This window comes from Thunnus maccoyii, chromosome 9 (genome assembly GCF_910596095.1).
Source record: "Thunnus maccoyii chromosome 9, fThuMac1.1, whole genome shotgun sequence".
Lineage (NCBI taxonomy): Eukaryota > Metazoa > Chordata > Actinopteri > Scombriformes > Scombridae > Thunnus > Thunnus maccoyii.
In genome coordinates, this window is record NC_056541.1 from 26,862,025 (window position 1) to 26,878,355 (window position 16,331).

The 16,331-nt window shown below is 39.0% G+C and overlaps 3 protein-coding genes across 4 annotated transcripts; 2 read left to right on the top strand and 1 right to left on the bottom strand.

The window, feature by feature from the left end:
* Window positions 1–3,189: 3,189 nt before the first annotated feature.
* Window positions 3,190–5,655, bottom strand: ankrd39 (ankyrin repeat domain 39). Of its 2 annotated transcripts, none has more exons than XM_042421489.1 (4): window positions 5,172–5,655; window positions 4,813–4,916; window positions 4,508–4,636; window positions 3,190–4,384 (listed from the first exon to the last, which is right to left on the bottom strand). In XM_042421489.1, the coding sequence occupies exons 1-4, from the start codon at window positions 5,263–5,265 to the stop codon at window positions 4,238–4,240; spliced, it is 474 nt and encodes a 157-aa protein (XP_042277423.1). In that variant the 5' UTR covers window positions 5,266–5,655; the 3' UTR covers window positions 3,190–4,237. The 2 variants fall into 2 exon arrangements, with proteins under 2 accessions (XP_042277423.1, XP_042277421.1); XM_042421487.1 differs by having other exon boundaries at window positions 4,508–4,711; window positions 5,172–5,652.
* Window positions 5,656–6,055: 400 nt separating this feature from the next.
* Window positions 6,056–12,902, top strand: kctd9a (potassium channel tetramerization domain containing 9a). The gene is made up of 12 exons (XM_042422323.1): window positions 6,056–6,265; window positions 7,484–7,605; window positions 7,701–7,744; window positions 7,844–7,937; window positions 8,097–8,155; window positions 8,261–8,389; window positions 8,508–8,575; window positions 8,669–8,764; window positions 8,846–8,995; window positions 9,891–9,996; window positions 10,079–10,212; window positions 11,276–12,902. The coding sequence occupies exons 1-12, from the start codon at window positions 6,218–6,220 to the stop codon at window positions 11,390–11,392; spliced, it is 1,167 nt and encodes a 388-aa protein (XP_042278257.1). The 5' UTR covers window positions 6,056–6,217; the 3' UTR covers window positions 11,393–12,902.
* LOC121904533 (progonadoliberin-1-like) lies at window positions 11,328–13,961 on the top strand. Its single transcript, XM_042422324.1, has 5 exons — window positions 11,328–11,416; window positions 13,133–13,273; window positions 13,420–13,558; window positions 13,639–13,737; window positions 13,871–13,961. Exons 2-5 carry the CDS (start codon window positions 13,263–13,265, stop codon window positions 13,916–13,918), a joined length of 297 nt encoding a protein of 98 aa, XP_042278258.1. The 5' UTR covers window positions 11,328–11,416; window positions 13,133–13,262; the 3' UTR covers window positions 13,919–13,961.
* The last annotated feature ends 2,370 nt before the right edge of the window (window positions 13,962–16,331 follow it).

Sequence of the window (16,331 nt, forward strand, 5' to 3'; positions counted from 1 at the left end):
CTCCTCAAATATAGCCGCAACAACACAAAAATCACAGCAGCCCTGCACATAATTTCCTGGGGAGACTTTTTCATAATTATGGTTGCTGGTGCAACTAGGGACGTCTTTGACATTGTCCAGATGTGTTACATTTCAGTCCAAGTGTGGCTGCAGGAACCCAAACTCCACTAACATGGTCCAGTACTTAGAGGACTGGATGATCTATAATGTGGTTGAAATGACCTATCATTTATCAAAATATCAAAATATAAATCTGCACGTATGTTGATCAGAACAACAAAGTCATCCATCACATGGTACTCTGTGATTGGCTGGATCACCTGATAAGCTTGACATTTCCCACAGTCACTGTGCTGATTGCCTGCAAGAGCTGGTCTGTGGCCTCTGGACTCGTGGCTCTTATCACCCGCTGACCTGGAAAGGGGGAGCGTAAGATCTGCAACATCACTTCAACCGGCAGACGACATGCTGCTTTGAAGTGGGAGTGGACCTAAATTGGATTATGCAGCATCTCTGAGGAGCAGCTCCCGTAGATTTGATTACATACACCCCCTCACCCAACACCCACACTCCTGCTTCACCAATGCAGATGAGACGACATGGGGCGGTCTTCCATGCCAGACTCTGATACTCCAGTCTTAATGTGTGCCCATCTGCCAGCCATTTACCTGATTACTTCAGTTTAACTCAAACAGGTCCGGCTCTGCCAGGGCAGCTGGGAGGCCAGAGAATGGCATCAGTTTAGTACAGGTGGACACAGAAAAGATAAGGACCAGACGACCCTTTGATTAATCAAAACAAGCACCCATGAATTAACAAAATGAAGGAAATTAACATTTGGCACACTGAAACATGAGAGTGAAATATTTTATAGTGTTGAACTCAATTTTTGTAGCCACAGAAACTACTAATTTTACCACTTAAACATAATCTTCAAGATGGAGCAATATAAACAGAGAACAAGCTGTTCTTGTCATCTTCGCTTTCTTAAAGATCTTGCAGACGAAAGTGCGAGCCTATTTAAAATAAAATCCCAGGCACTAACTTCAAATCCTCCACGCAAGCATGGCACACAGACCACCTTCTATTTCTGAGGAAAATAACATCCAGTCCTGGTTTAACTTGTGCTCATTATGGTGGAAGTGGGTTCCCGGGCCAGGAAGTTTCATTGCTTTCCAAATAAATCTCACTAAACAGAGCTGTAATCCAAATTCCTCATCTTGTGGAGTCCTCCCTAAGTCCTCACATTACATGAAAGCTTTCAAAAGCTATAGGCATAAAAACTCACACCTTATTCTTCGAGGTATCACTCATTGTAACATTTTCACAGGCAAAACCGAATAAAGTAGCACAGTTGTTTGAAAGAAACTGAAAAAAAGTGCCTTTTTTTCTGAGAGAGCTGCTCATTTTCACCTAACACAAGCCAGTTTTTGATTGTTTCCACATAAAGGGGCTCTAAAATTCAAACCAGCTCATGAAAAATTATCCAAAAAAAGAATGAGGCCCTTCAACATTCCTCCAGTTTTACCGAGTGACACAGAGGGTTTTCATTACCTCGCTCACTGCTTGCAAATCTAAGACATCAACTTTGATTATGTTACATAGAACCTGGCAAGGGAACAATCAGTGGGTGCTGAGGGCGGGTGTGATCGTCTGTGTGCCAGTCAAAATCACTCTGCAAAGTCAAATAGCATAATGAGCTGTGTTTTTAGTGCCATTTAGAAAACAAACAGGGATATCTCCAGACCAATCTCCTCAGTGACCAGTGAAAAAAAGGGCTGCTATCATTGACATGTGGCATTCAAGTTGGGTGATCTTGGTAACAGCTCCTCAGCTGTGTGGAAGGAGGAACTTGTCACTGAGCCTAAACAGCTCTCTTGGCTTAGTTCTGCGAGCTAAAATACCCCCATCCCACCCCATCTACCCCCCCGACGCCCCTTCTCCTTGTGCTGTGTGGCGTCAGCTGCAATGAGCTCCAGATGTGGCCTGGCACCCCTCCAGTCACCGCACTGGATGTGGTTTGAAGGTAGTTTGGAAACACCACCCACCAGCGGACCCAATGAAAGTTCCTCAGACTGCAGCGAGAGGTTTCTGTCGCGGGTTTGTATTTATGCGGACTGCAGGAGCGCAGAAGAAGTGCAGAAGTGCACATCTGGGGAAGGAAAAGGTATCCGTCTCTATATATGTGCATGTGTTACTTATTCAACATGCTTATGTGAGACAATAGTTAGAAGTAGTTCCATCTGTTTCAGTAGATATGGAAATATCAACATCCTTTATTTGCCCCCCAGGCTTCCATTCTTTGTTCCCTTTGTGTATAAATACTGTTTAAGAAAGCACTCAGTAATCTGAGTGATGTGACCAGCCTTTGATAACTTGAGTCATCTCAATGAGAATGGAAAGACAAAAGCTAATAACTTTGAAATGTTTTACAGAAACAGTTGAACTAATTTATCCATTCTAAAAAAAACAGTTATCCTTAGAAATACACATAAAACCTGGTGGTAATTATGCATTATCTTTAGTACAGGTCAAAGAGGCATCAAAAACACCATTTATAGTAAATAAGAAGCCTGGGTTTCTAGGTTGTGTGACATTTGTGTGGTTTGAGGTCATCATTTCACCAAAATACACAGACCATCAACATCTGCAGTGGTAGGTTAGGTCTGAAGTATTTGCCAAAATACTTAAAACCTGATAGAAGCAGTTCAGACATGTGGCTGTCACTGGCAAAAAACAGTATGTGGGTTGAGTGTTTCTGAACACCAAGTCAAATGTATAAAATGTCTAATTGAGCAAATACATCAAAATGAACTGCAATCATCATCAGATAAAGGAAACATTTTTAAAATGTTGCGGTTTACTTGATACTTTGAACAGCCCACTTCAGAGGCATATACATGAGATGAGTAGCCACTCATAATGACTTACTATCAGCTGTAACACTGATGCTTTTTTCTTTTTCTAACAGTTACCCTGTTTAGTTTTCCAACCGTGTGCTGGGAGGATCGAATGAGGTCACTCTGTGTAAACTGCCAGCTAATTCTCATGGTCTAGTAGAAAAAAACACATGCTGCTTTTAAGCCAATGGCTCCCCCTGCTGCCCAGCATCTGCTGTGCCAAACCCAGCCAGGATCACTTCAGATTAATTTGCCTGACAAAATTAAACAAATAAGCCAAAAACATGAACAGCTTTTGCCTCCAGTTTTAATACACTCTGATTGACTCTCAAACTTGCCACATGGTCAAAGCAAACAATCATAAACACTGCAGAGAGAGCAGATGCTGTGCACTCAACAAATTCAGCATGTGACTGACATTCAAATGACTCCAACCAATCATCACTTACTATGCTTAAGCTTTGGGTGCTTTCTGGCTCACTGTGTCGAATTCACGTTTTATGTAATTTTATCACCTTTCAAGATAATCCAATAATTTTTTTGTGTTCCTTTTGAAAACTGATGCAGCTTGCCTGCTGCTTTCAGCTCTTTCATATTAAAAGGGAAACTTCAGTCTCTTAAACTGAGCTGCTGTTTGTCTGTTGGCAGATGAATTTTCATGCATGCTTTTGTATTGAACTTACAAATTTGAGTGCACAAGGCCAAAGGACCCCGCAGTAAAATATTTAACAAAAGTGCAGTACAGTTCAGTGTGACTACAATGTCTGAACATTTAGATTCAACCACTAACACCACATCAGATGGTGAAGTGGGAATAGTCACTTAATTCCTCCCACTGATCAATCACATATGTGTATTTATCACTACTCAGCTCTTAAACCCCAACGAAACACCTCAGTTGTAACCATCTCTTCATAACATAACATAAAGGCTGATGTATTGTTTTTTTCTTGTCATGGTCAATGATAAGAAGAATCTGGAGATGGCTGCTGTCATTGACCAATCAGAACAGAATTATTATTTATTTACAACTACTTGATAAGAGTGCAGCAGAAACAGATGCTGGACCTTGGTGTGATTAGATAGGTTATAGATAGGTTATAGCTCATAGATATATATAGTTAGTATGGTGATGTAATGTTCAATAGGCTACATTCAGTGGTACTTTGTTGAGGTTCAGTTGAGAAAAAAGCAGACAAATATAGTGAGGTCAAGGTGAATGTAATCCGGACTTAAAGTGGACCTCACCTATTTATAAAGTCTGTTTTGAGCTCGTATAATTTGTCTGTTCATAGTCAGTAGTGACTCTGCGTACTGCAGGTGCAGTGTGTCCGTTGTCATTGAGGCGGTTTTAAGAGCTGCTGCAGATCTCCCTGAGGTGCCAGCTGGTAGGGTAGCTGGAGCCTCTTGTTCTCCTGGCTGCAGAGTGCTGGACAGTGTTCAAGAAGCAGCTGACACACCTCTTCATGACCCCGTTCTGCAGCCTGCTCATGCATGTAACAAAATAACACACACAGGTACAAGTTTAATCATAATAAATATACTTTGTAACTCTGGAATGTTTTTATCATGGCAGTGCTGTAGTACATGTGCTATGACATGCCTACCTTGTGTAAAGGAGACGCACCGTCGTCATCACACAGCATTGGATCTGCCCTGTGGTGCAGCAGGAGTCTAACCACATCCAGATGACCACAGTAAGCTGACCGATGGAGTGGTGTGGCACCGCCTGGTGTCTGAGGAGATGCACAAGCACCATTCTCAAGAAGAAACTTGCATACGGCAAGATGACCGCTGCGACTTGCATAATGCTGAGACAAAACATACAATAATGAAACAGAAATTTAGATCCATGACATGTGAACAGGGAATACAACAGCTAATGCCCCGAACAGCTTCCCAGCAGACTCACTAGAGCTGTGTATCCAGCTGAGTCTCTCAGGTTAGGATGTGTGCCTTTCTGGATCAAGGACTTGACCCTCTCCAAGTCCCCATCCATCGCAGCAGACCAGATACCTGCATATAAGAATAACACTTATGATGACAAAACACAGCAGTGCACTTCAATGACAGATGAGACTCATCAATAAAGAACAATGTTAGTTGCAGACAAGCCAACAAAGGTGAAATATGCAAGTGTTTTAAATTTTGGAGGAGGTCAAGTCAACCACCTTAATGAAAGGATATATTCAGTCAGTGTGTTGTAAAACTCTGTTGGTATGGCACCAACAGAGTGTAAACACATGCCTGACATACTGTATAAAAGCAAACCTCGTTCAAAATCCATTTCACTCAGCGTCTGGTGAACACTGGGACAGGAGGCTGGATGGGAGCAGCACGCACATTGCTGTCGATCAGACGCCATCGTGTTAATGGGCACAGACAGGGTGATGAAAATAGCCCCAGTCTAATTCAGACCTGAGGCTGGACATTAGTTTTGAAGTTATACACACGGAGTAAACATGTTTCTGTTAGTCAGTTCCGTGTGTTTCTTCTTCTATTACAAGTGGTCGACCAAGTTTGTGGTGTATTGCACCACCAACAGGACCGGCTTCCCACAACACACACGCCCAGAAATAAAGTTAGACGCAAATGAATTCATAAAGAATTACAATGAATTTGTAAAATATGTTTGAATTAATGTAGACACGCGGTAAAATAATAAATTACTGTCATACAAAACAAACGGGCTTAGGGATGGCGAACAGCGGATGGTGGATATTAGCAAGGGACATACGAGATTTAAATCAAGCGTAGCTACGTATGACACCCCGACCAATCGTAGAGCTGCAGCCAGAAGGCATCCTTCAAGTGCTCTCTGATATTCATAAAGTTGTTTGTTGTAGCCTATTTGTTTAGGAAAAACGGCAGCACATAATGTCGTTCTGTGGCGGCGAAATGATGATGAAATGCGAGCTATTACACTGATGCACTTTTTTTTTTATACATATGCATCACTATTGGTAATCATTTCTAATATGACTCATCTTTTCTGTTTTCTTTAATGTCCTACATTAGCAAATGTACTATTTAATATAATTATGTAATACATAATTATATTAATGTCAACATACAGTACTATCATGCTCGGGTATGGCTAAAAGTCCAATATCTCAGCTTCTCCGACACATAATAGTACAGTCTTATAATCTCTGATTTTTTCGATTGTTCCTAAAGGCATCTTTTGTCTCGTGTTGTTGTCTGATGCAGCTAGCTATAGCCAGCTTGATTCTGCAAGCGAGTGTTAGCTGGCAGAGGCCACATAATTACTATTGTTAAAATTACAACAAAGTACTTAAAACCAAAGCACCTAAAGAATGAGAAGAGTTACGTTATTTGTTAACGGGACATCTAAAAATGGCAAGGTGGGTAACAACCGGGCAGACTGTGAGTGAAGGAGCTAGGGCCGCAGAATGACTGGCGTTTTACTGAACATAACTTACGTGTTTAATTATAGCTAAAGAAAATATTACACTTTTATTATCAACTATATCAAGTAAAGGTAAATGGTAGCTCCATTTGATATTTCCTACATACGGCATGAACTTAGCTCACCCTGCTTACATTGCTAAATGCGACTGATAAATCTCGTATTAGACTAGATCAGTTTTTCCAACCTTTTTTGGTCTGTGAACCCTCAAAATAAAGTAAAGTCTACGTGGGACCATCGTCACATGTTGCATTGTCTGCCAGTTAAATTACCGATTATTGTTTTGATTCATCGGTTAATCGTTTTGTCCACTAAATGTCAGAAAAAAAGTGAAAAATATTGGTTTAAGTTCTCGACAGTTCAAAGTTACATCTTCAATAATCTGGTTTTGTCTGATTAACTGCCCAAAACCCAAAGATTCAGCTTATCATCATGACTCACAAAGAAAAGCAATAGGCTAAGTCATCACATCTGAGAAGCTGAAACAAGCTGATTTTCTTCTTACATTTTTGCTTAAAAAATATTAAAATGGTTCTTCGGTTATCAAAATAGTTGCTGATTAATCTCTGACTAATTGATTATTCGACTAATCAATTATTGACTGACCTCGCAGCTCTAGATAAATGACTTATTTTGTTTTATTTGAACAACTTTTAGAGGCTTGAGGAGGTAAAATACAGAAATCCACAAGAAATAAAGCAAAAATAAGAAGAAAGCTTGGGGAAAAAAATCACTATTTTGTTTATCCTATCCTGTCCTATCATGACGTGACCACTTTGATTAATTCCTTGTGGGTCCTGACCCCCAGTCTGGGAGCCACTGGACTAGATCAGTGGTTCTCAAAGTGGGGTATGGGGACCCCCAGGGGTCCTTGAGGTGGTTCCAGGGGGCCCCCAGCAAAAAGCCATCCACAAGTAACACAATTTCAGGATGTATGACTATTTTGGTCATGGGCTTTATACACTTTACGTAATAAAACATCCAAAAGTAAAAATCTTATGTGGGGGTGGGGGTCTAATTTGTGTCAGTTTAGGGTTCTTGACGTGAAAAAGTTTGAGAACCACTGGACTAGATGATTTTGTTTCTGTTCTGTTTGTTTTGTTAAGACAGTACCGTAAGACCCAGTGATGTCTTATCTTTCTCTATCTCCCAGGTTGTAGCAGTTTATGGAGCCTTGTCTGACTTACTATCCGTAGCAAGCAATAAGTTAGGAATCAAAGCCTCCTGTTTATACAATGGAAAAGGTGGTCTCATAGATGACATCGCCCTTATAAGGTAACAAAATGTTAACAGTTACTGTATGCTGCTGAGCTCATTATGAATTTCTATCACCTCATTGTGTGTCTTATCTGTCTAATCTGTGCTAACAGAGATGATGACGTGTTGTATGTCTCAGAGGGAGATCCATTCATTGGTGAGTGCTGTCATGTTTGCTGCAGGAGTCCCGTTCACTGACCAGTGAATAAAGTCTCACTCAGACACTTTTGTCTTCTTCCTCTCTTTTATATCTCAGACCCTCAGAATGAAGTCAAAGTTACTGATCAGCATGGAGCTCACACTGATTGGTTGACCCTTAATATTGGTGGTCGTCTGTTCACCACCACCAGGTATGTGACGTCCTATTAGCTGCTTTCATTGTAATGAACACATTATAAAACACCCTAAATTAAACAGTATCTTTCTGTTGATAGGATCTACTGTGTTACGTACATTTTTATTCATTCACTTCTTGGCTGAACATGTCTGTTTTGTTTTTTTTTGTACAGGAGCACCTTGGTCAGCAAAGAACCAGAGAGTATGCTTGCTCACATGTTTAGGGAGAAAGGTAAGTTATGGCTACAGAGCTGAAGCCAATCAAGAAACATTTCAATTTTGTTTAATGTGAATCTTCCTTTCAAATGGATTTTATGAATCTCTGTGTTTGTTCCAGATGTGTGGGGGAACAAGCAGGACGAGCATGGGGCCTACCTTATCGACCGCAGCCCCGAATACTTTGAGCCTATTCTCAACTACTTGAGACACGGTCAGCTCATTATCAATGAAGGCATCAATATACGAGGTAAGCTTTTTGACCAGTCCAAAAATGTGAAGTCTATAGAATAAAATCCTCACAGTCATTTCCTAATAAAATGAGAAAATAAGCACAGTTTGGTAGAATTGTGGAATTTGTTTTCCAGGTGTCCTCGAGGAGGCTCGTTTCTTTGGAATTGAGCAACTTGCTGAACAGCTGGAAGTAGCAATCAAGGTAATATGAAGTGAGAAAGGTAGATACTTGTTTCCATTTAGTAATATGATGGCTCCCCTCAGTGTATACTGACTTGCTTTACTTTCAAACCAGAACTCTCAGCCACCTGAGGACCACTCCCCCATTTCCCGCAAAGAGTTTGTCCGTTTTCTTCTGGCAACGCCCACCAAGTCAGAGCTCCGCTGCCAGGTACAGCTAATGAAAAAAGTTTTCATTAATTTACCCCATCATTTCTCTATATCAACATAATATATGACACTCTTCTTTCAGGGTCTTAATTTCAGTGGGGCCGATCTCTCCCGGCTTGATTTGCGTTACATCAATTTCAAGATGGCTAATCTCAGCCGCTGCAATCTGACACATGCCAACCTGTGCTGTTCCAATCTGGAGCGGGCTGATCTATCTGGAGCCAACCTGGATGTAAGTCTGAGAGCTCTGTTCCTGTCAGCACTCTGGGCTGTACTGTATGATCCTGGACTGTGTGTATGTAACAGCTGACCTTTTAGATGTGCAGAAGAACGCAGGACATTAATTACCATTAGATCCTGACTGATCCTGTCAGTGTGTTTTGGAGATTTAAATAATCAATGAAATTATGCTGCCGTGCCTCGTGTGTAAATGCGCAGAGCGTCTCTCAATGGGGAAATCACTGCATGTAACTCTATATTTGTTATATATATATATATCTTCAGATGTGGCGCTAGAGCAAATCAATAAGAAGGGTATTTGATTTTCTTTGGATGGAGAGTACACGGACCCCCGGTCCCCACGCCGAATAAAAACAGCAATGAATTTGGTCTTTGCAAGTGGATGTAATTATGTAGCCTATGTGTTTATTTGCATATATAACGGGGAGGGAAGTGAGATCCAATCCGAAGTGGTCACTCAAGATGCATGTGGAGACGTATGTTAATGCCAACTGTAAACAGGGCCAATGATTCATGTGGACATACAGCACCAACAACAAAAGTGTTTCACTGTGGGGAAGTGAACATTTCCTACGTCTGTCTGAGTTGTGTGTAATTTTTGTGTTATTTTTAATTGTTGGCCTTCCTGCTGGTGAACAATGGGCTGTGATTTTGGTATTTGGCCACGTCACACCTCCTGCCTCCTCAGTTTTGTGAAGTAAAGGCCATTCTGTTCTTGAACATGTTTGCCCATAGTCCACACCTACACTCTTATTCACCCCTTTAAAAAAAATAACAAGCAGACTGTTTGCTTCTCTGTTTGGGGACTTAACACCAATGTCTTGTGGGGTGTGATGTAAAATTTGTAATAAAACATTATGAATACTGTTGATGTTTGTTTCTTGAAGGGCGCCAACTTACAAGGAGTGAAGATGCTCTGTTCCAATGCTGAAGGAGCTTCTCTCAAAGGATGCAATTTTGAAGATCCATCCGGACTGAAGGCCAACCTAGAAGGTAATCCATCACAAATCTTACTCAATTAAGTTGCGGTCCCACATTTGTTGTCATGTTTTCAGCAAGTGTTTTTGTAAATTAGGAGCCAACCTGAAAGGAGTTGACATGGAAGGAAGTCAAATGACTGGCATCAACCTGCGTGTGGCCACTCTCAAAAATGCAAAGCTGAAGAACTGTAACCTGCGGGGCGCCACTTTAGCAGGGACTGATCTCGAGGTAAGTCAAGGCTATCAGAAGGGATTATCTCTAAAAATGTTCATTTAAACAGACATGTTGACGCAGATGACAGTTAGTATTTATCATGGGGCAACAAAGCAGATCTGAATAATTGTCCTACAGATGTTTTTAAGATATGTTTGTGTAGCGCCTAGAGCTGAAACAATGAGTCGACAAATCCACTACACCACTGAAAGAAAATTCATCTGCAAGTATTTTGATGATAAATCAATTGTTTAAGTCATTTATCAAGAAATAATACCAAACATTCTCTGTTTCCAGCCCCTCAAAGATTTCCTTTGTTTTATATCAGTGTAAGATGAAGAATTTTTGGGGGGATTGGACTGTTTGGAAAAAAAAACAAGCAATGTGCAAACATGGGCTCTGGGGAACTTGTGCTCTAACATTTTGTAGACTAAACAATTATTTGTAAAAATAATTGATAGATTACTTGACTCTGAACATAATAGTCAGCCTGAACTGAATCCCTCTTTTTTTTTTTTCTTTTTTTTTTTCCCCCCCAAACAATTTCCCTACTGATAGCCCAGTAGCAGGATCCCCAAAATTTAAGCTAAAGTTGCATAGAGTTGAATAAGTAAATAACCAATTAATATGATGAGTACAATGAAGTTGATCTTTATATTTGTATTGGAATTCAATTGCTTTTGTGCCTTAAGTTGTCTGTGACGAAGTGTATTCCCCAAAATGTTGAACTATTCCTTTAATTTTCTGCCAAACCATTTTTCCTTGAAGAAAAAACTTTTTGAACTAAATGTTAACTGTTTGTTATGAATCAAATGACATTTATTCTTTCTTTGATAAAATGACATTGACATTTTAACCCTTAATGTCAAGCTTTACACAAGCAACTGAAAGCTTCCATAAGGCAACAGGACTTCACCATGACACTTGTATGAAATTGCCAGCAAGTGTGTGAACATTTTTCAACAGGCTTTTGTACGACATTCATAATACATTACAGTTCTCCACTTAAATTACAAGCTTTTCACTAGTTCATGTAATCTTCCTGTCTTACTGTTACGTCCCTGCTGCGTCTTTGCAGAACTGCGACCTGTCTGGCTGTGATCTACAAGAAGCAAACCTGAGAGGATCCAACGTGAAAGGAGCCATTTTTGAAGAGATGCTGACCCCGCTGCACATGTCCCAGAGTGTCAGATAACTCGGTTACACGCCTACAAGTCCGGTCTGGACACAGATGGCTTCTTTATTACTCAGTTCCTCTTACAGTATATTCCCCTACTATCAATCTCTCTATACCTGTGTACAGCACAGGTAGTTGTATGCACATCCCTGGCATTCCACCTATGTTACATTAGCTTTAAATATCTTGCACTAGAATTTATCCAGGGTTGTCCATGTATGTTTGTATGGTAGGATGTTTTAAAATGTTCAGCTACATATATCACCAAAACAAAATAATGTTCCTAGTGTATGTAGATGTGTCTGGATGCGATCCAACAACTATACTCATTTAATGTTTTTGCATAACTTATATTCATTTCATATTACTTGACATGTTAATGGGAGTCAAAAACCAGACTTTTGCAGTAAAGTTCAGAGTACTGAGCTTCACTGAATGCTGCTGTAGCAGAAACTGAAGGGGTCATTTACCAATAACTGTCACGCTGTACGTTCCTCTTTAAGTATGTAACTTACTTTTGCTGGATACAACACACTATAAAGGAAGCAATGCAAGCCAAAGCCATACAACAGCACAGTCTCAAAGGCCAGAGGTGCTGTTAATGCACCATAAAACTATGCGACAGGCTAGTTTTCAAACACAGCTTGGGTATGCAATACATGATTTACAGCTGTGAGGTTTCTCTTTTCCTACTTTTGAATATTGTGTTCTTAAAAAGCTCTCCCTCGTTTTGCGCTCTGTGAATCTACCTCTTTTGTTTTGTTTTTTTTGTAATCCGGTGTGTGAGAGATCCACAGTTGCATGCGTTTGACTGTGGTCACTACTTATTGTAATGTTTATGTACGACATTCATTATTCCTCATATCCCATTGTGAGAAAATAATCCAACTTGGTGTGCTTTAACAGAAGGCCGTGTTCACATGTTGTGGACTTGCCTGAAAACATGTTCCATTTACATGACGTATATCACTTAATCATGCTTTTGAACGTATTTGCACAAGTATATATTTGATTTGTAACATGTTATATCTTTTCACCAAAAATGTTTAATGCTTGTTATCTTATGTAAATCAAATCCAGTGCTTCCAAAAAAAAAAAAAAAATCACTATTAATAGATTGGGCAGATGTTTTGTTAAGGAACAATCTCACTTCAGTTCTTACTGGACATTGTCTGTTTGCATGTGTGAAGAGCTATCCTCGCCTTTGACTGGTGAAGTTTCTTTAGCTGTAGCTCAAAGCTGCTCCGATGCAATACTATTCACTCAGTTCAATCGTAGGTACCTAGCCTGTGAGAATGAATGATGAAGGCAATCATATTGTGTATTTCACAATGAGTGTGAAAATCACAAAGAGCTATGGTTATTTATTTTAATACATCTCTCTGAATGCAATATGGGGCAGAGGTTGTTTTTTTTTTTTTGTTTGAGACAGGGGGCGGTGTAGTTCTCCCTGAGTATGATTATTGCACTCGACCGTGGAAATATATTTCCATAAATGACTGTTATAAATAAACTGCTATGAAGAAGAGTAAGTCTTTATCACCTCGTCTTTTTCTCTGTCATTAATTTGTGAATCTTTGGTTTATCAGCAAGTATTGGAAAATGACTGGAGGTACTTCACGGCCATACACACAGCTGGTCTGATGATGAACACTTGTTCTTTTTGTGGAAGGACAAAAATCACACACTGTAATCTTTTTAATAGCTCTGCAGGTTACCAGTAAATGTTGCTTAATCCCACTTTGTGACCCCCTGCAGTGAAGTGTTGGGCTTTTGACAAGAAAGGAAGTAGCATATAAACCTTGGAAAATGCTCAGCAGCAGCAGCAGCAGCAGCAGCATCCACAAAGGACAGCAGCCAAGAACAAATCAGAGAAGCAGCTTGCCTTATGCACAGAAGGTAAAAACTTCACTGATGTGATGCATAAATCTGGGCATGTGTAATCTAAAATTGAGGACTATGACAGTATTTGGGGTTAGATTAGGAAAAATAAGAAGATTACTGACCTGCTTATATGTGTAATATAAAGCTTTTTCCCTCCTCAGAATGGCTATGCAAACCCTGGCACTGTGGTTGCTGCTTCTGGGCTCAGTGGTGCCACAGGTCTGCTGTCAGCACTGGTCATATGGACTGAGCCCAGGAGGGAAAAGGGAACTGGACAGCCTTTCAGACACACTGGACAATGTAAGCATGGCTCCTCACACTTCATCTTCAGCATTTTATTCTCTACATATTCATGGTGATGTTTCCCTCCCCCCCTTCAGGTAGTTGAGGGGTTTTCACATGTGGACACACCTTGCAGTGTTTTGGGTTGTGTTGAGGAATCGCCTTTCGCCAAAATCTACAGAATGAAAGGATTTCTTGTAAGTTTTGCTCATCTGTAATTCTGTGTTCAGTCAATCGATCAGTCAATAATGTCAAGATGCTTTACCAGATATTTCTATTAAATGTTGATTGTATTTTCACATATTTAACGTTATTCTTTTTCTCTTTTAGGGCAGTGTGACCAACAGGGAGAATGAACACAGAAATTATAAAAAATGATGATTGTTTGATTCTACAATAAATAATCATATTGGCATATCTACATTGTTTTCTGTACTACTTTTAATGATTATGATTGAATCCATTTTTATTCCACAGTGCCTTATGCTTTTCTGTTTTTGTGACTATTTCTTGCTCTAAAGGATTACAGAGACATTTCATTTGAATAATTATTGACACTTTTCTATGAACTTCTTATTTGTATATTGTATAACAAACATGAATTTGATTGAATTTATATCCCAGTAGTTTCTAAATTCCTGATGGCATGTAATACAACAGATTTATACAAACAATACTTAGGTTTGGCCAAGAATCAAGTCTACAGCATCTGAAATGTCAAATATAAACATAATACAGTGGCTTTCAGGTGATGCTTTATGCAAACATAACAACGTGGACTGCATGAGTGTAAAATGATGAACTGTAGAACAAACAGCCTGAGTCTTTTATTCAGGATAGTTGATAATAATCTTATGTACATCATTGTTTTGTCAAAATTACTGCCCATAAGCAAGAAGACTAGAGTGTATTATAGTGCATTTGAAAGTTATGCAGTGTGTCAGCAATAGTTTGGTGTTTCAACTAAAAATAGTTTACTGTGCATAGTCTTAATTTTCTTTTTTTTTGTGTACACAAACCAAAAATGACAGGTGTGTAGGGTTTTTTAAACCAGCAACAGAGAAAAATGTCAAATGATAATATAAAGATTTTTTTAATGATTTTATGTAAAAAGAAGCATTTTTATGCATGTTGCAGTCAAACAGACTGGACTGAAATGTGTCTTGAGCTTAAAATGTCACACAAACACATGAGCTCATTATGTGGCTTTTGTTTTCTGGGGCTTGAACATGTCTGTCTCGACTTTAGCGTCAAGACTTGACTACTTGTGACTTGTACAACTGTCACGTTCCCACTTCTGCTTCAAACAGCAGCACAAGAGTTTTATTTGTTTTCTGACAGTAAAATGTTTTAAAAGCAGCATTTTCTGTGCTGTAAGACGGAATGCGTGAAGAATATCATAATGAGCATTCTAATATATGCGAATTCTAGAACTACCAGCACATTATCATAATGTAAAAATTCTACACAGTCCACTCAGTCTCACTCAGATCTTGAACTGAAAGGCAGTTTTTTTTCAGTGGGAATATATCTTCAAATCTTCAGTCATCTGTTTCTTCATATTCGATGGGATCTTTGTTGGGTTGATACACATGGAGAGTAGACACAGCGGGAGAAGCATGGTAAGATTTTCTCATTTGAAGATGGCAAACCTTTGGGCAAACATTGACTGTAATTTAGGATTGCACTTATCTGGGACAGCTTACTTTTTCTCTCATGTCTTTGTATTTGCCTCAGGTTTCAACAAATTAATTAAATGTTGTCTTTTTCTGGAAAGCAATTAGATTTTCATACAGTTTGATAACTAAAGTTAATGCCTCACTTAAAAAAATAATGTCAGTCTGTGTAAGAATCTGCTCCCAACCAACCCCCAAATACCCCAAAATACACTTTATTGCATATTTTAATTGATATGCAATAAATACAGGATTGATTTCATGATTGAAACAGGGTTTCTCTCCAGTTTGTGACATATGTTTATTGTGTGTACATTTAATTAAATCTCAAGATCCTAAAACAGATTTTTTTTTCTGCTGCTGTTGACCCACTGACTGAAAGTAGGCTATTCTGCGTAACCACCAATGTTTGTGTGAAAAGCCTAATTCATATTAGTTTAAATCATGTAATTTACTCATCTTATTTCTATTCCTATTTATTTTCTATTATTTTTTTTATTTCACATGTATATTCTTTCATCTCAACCATATAAAAACTGGACTGTAGGCCTAATTGATCTAGATTTTCCAACAAACTCATTTACCACTGACAGGAATAGGTGCGGTGGTTTGCAGTATTTAAATAAAAACACACACATACACAAAATGCAATAATGTTACATAAACTATAAATCTATGGAAGATTTTAGTAGGTTATTTATGAAATGCAGTGGACTAAACATATGTTTTAGTTTGCTAGATGAGTTCAGTGGTGGAGATCACACACTGAAGTACTGTAGTGAAGTACTGTACTTCAGCATTTCTATTTTATGCTACTTTATACTTCCACTCCACTATAATTCAAAAGAAAATGTTATATTCTTACTCCACTATATAAAATATTATTCATATTACAATACATTAAACCACCCAACAGTATATAAAATAGTTAAAATTAGATCCACCTTGACCAGCAACATTAAAATGCTGCATGTTACATGTATGAGTACTTTTACTTTTCATACTTAAAGTAGCCTATATTTTTCTAATATGACTTACTAATTAATACAGGACTTTTACTTGTACTGGTGTACAGTATTCTTATTTTATTGCGGTATTGCTACTTTTACTTGAGT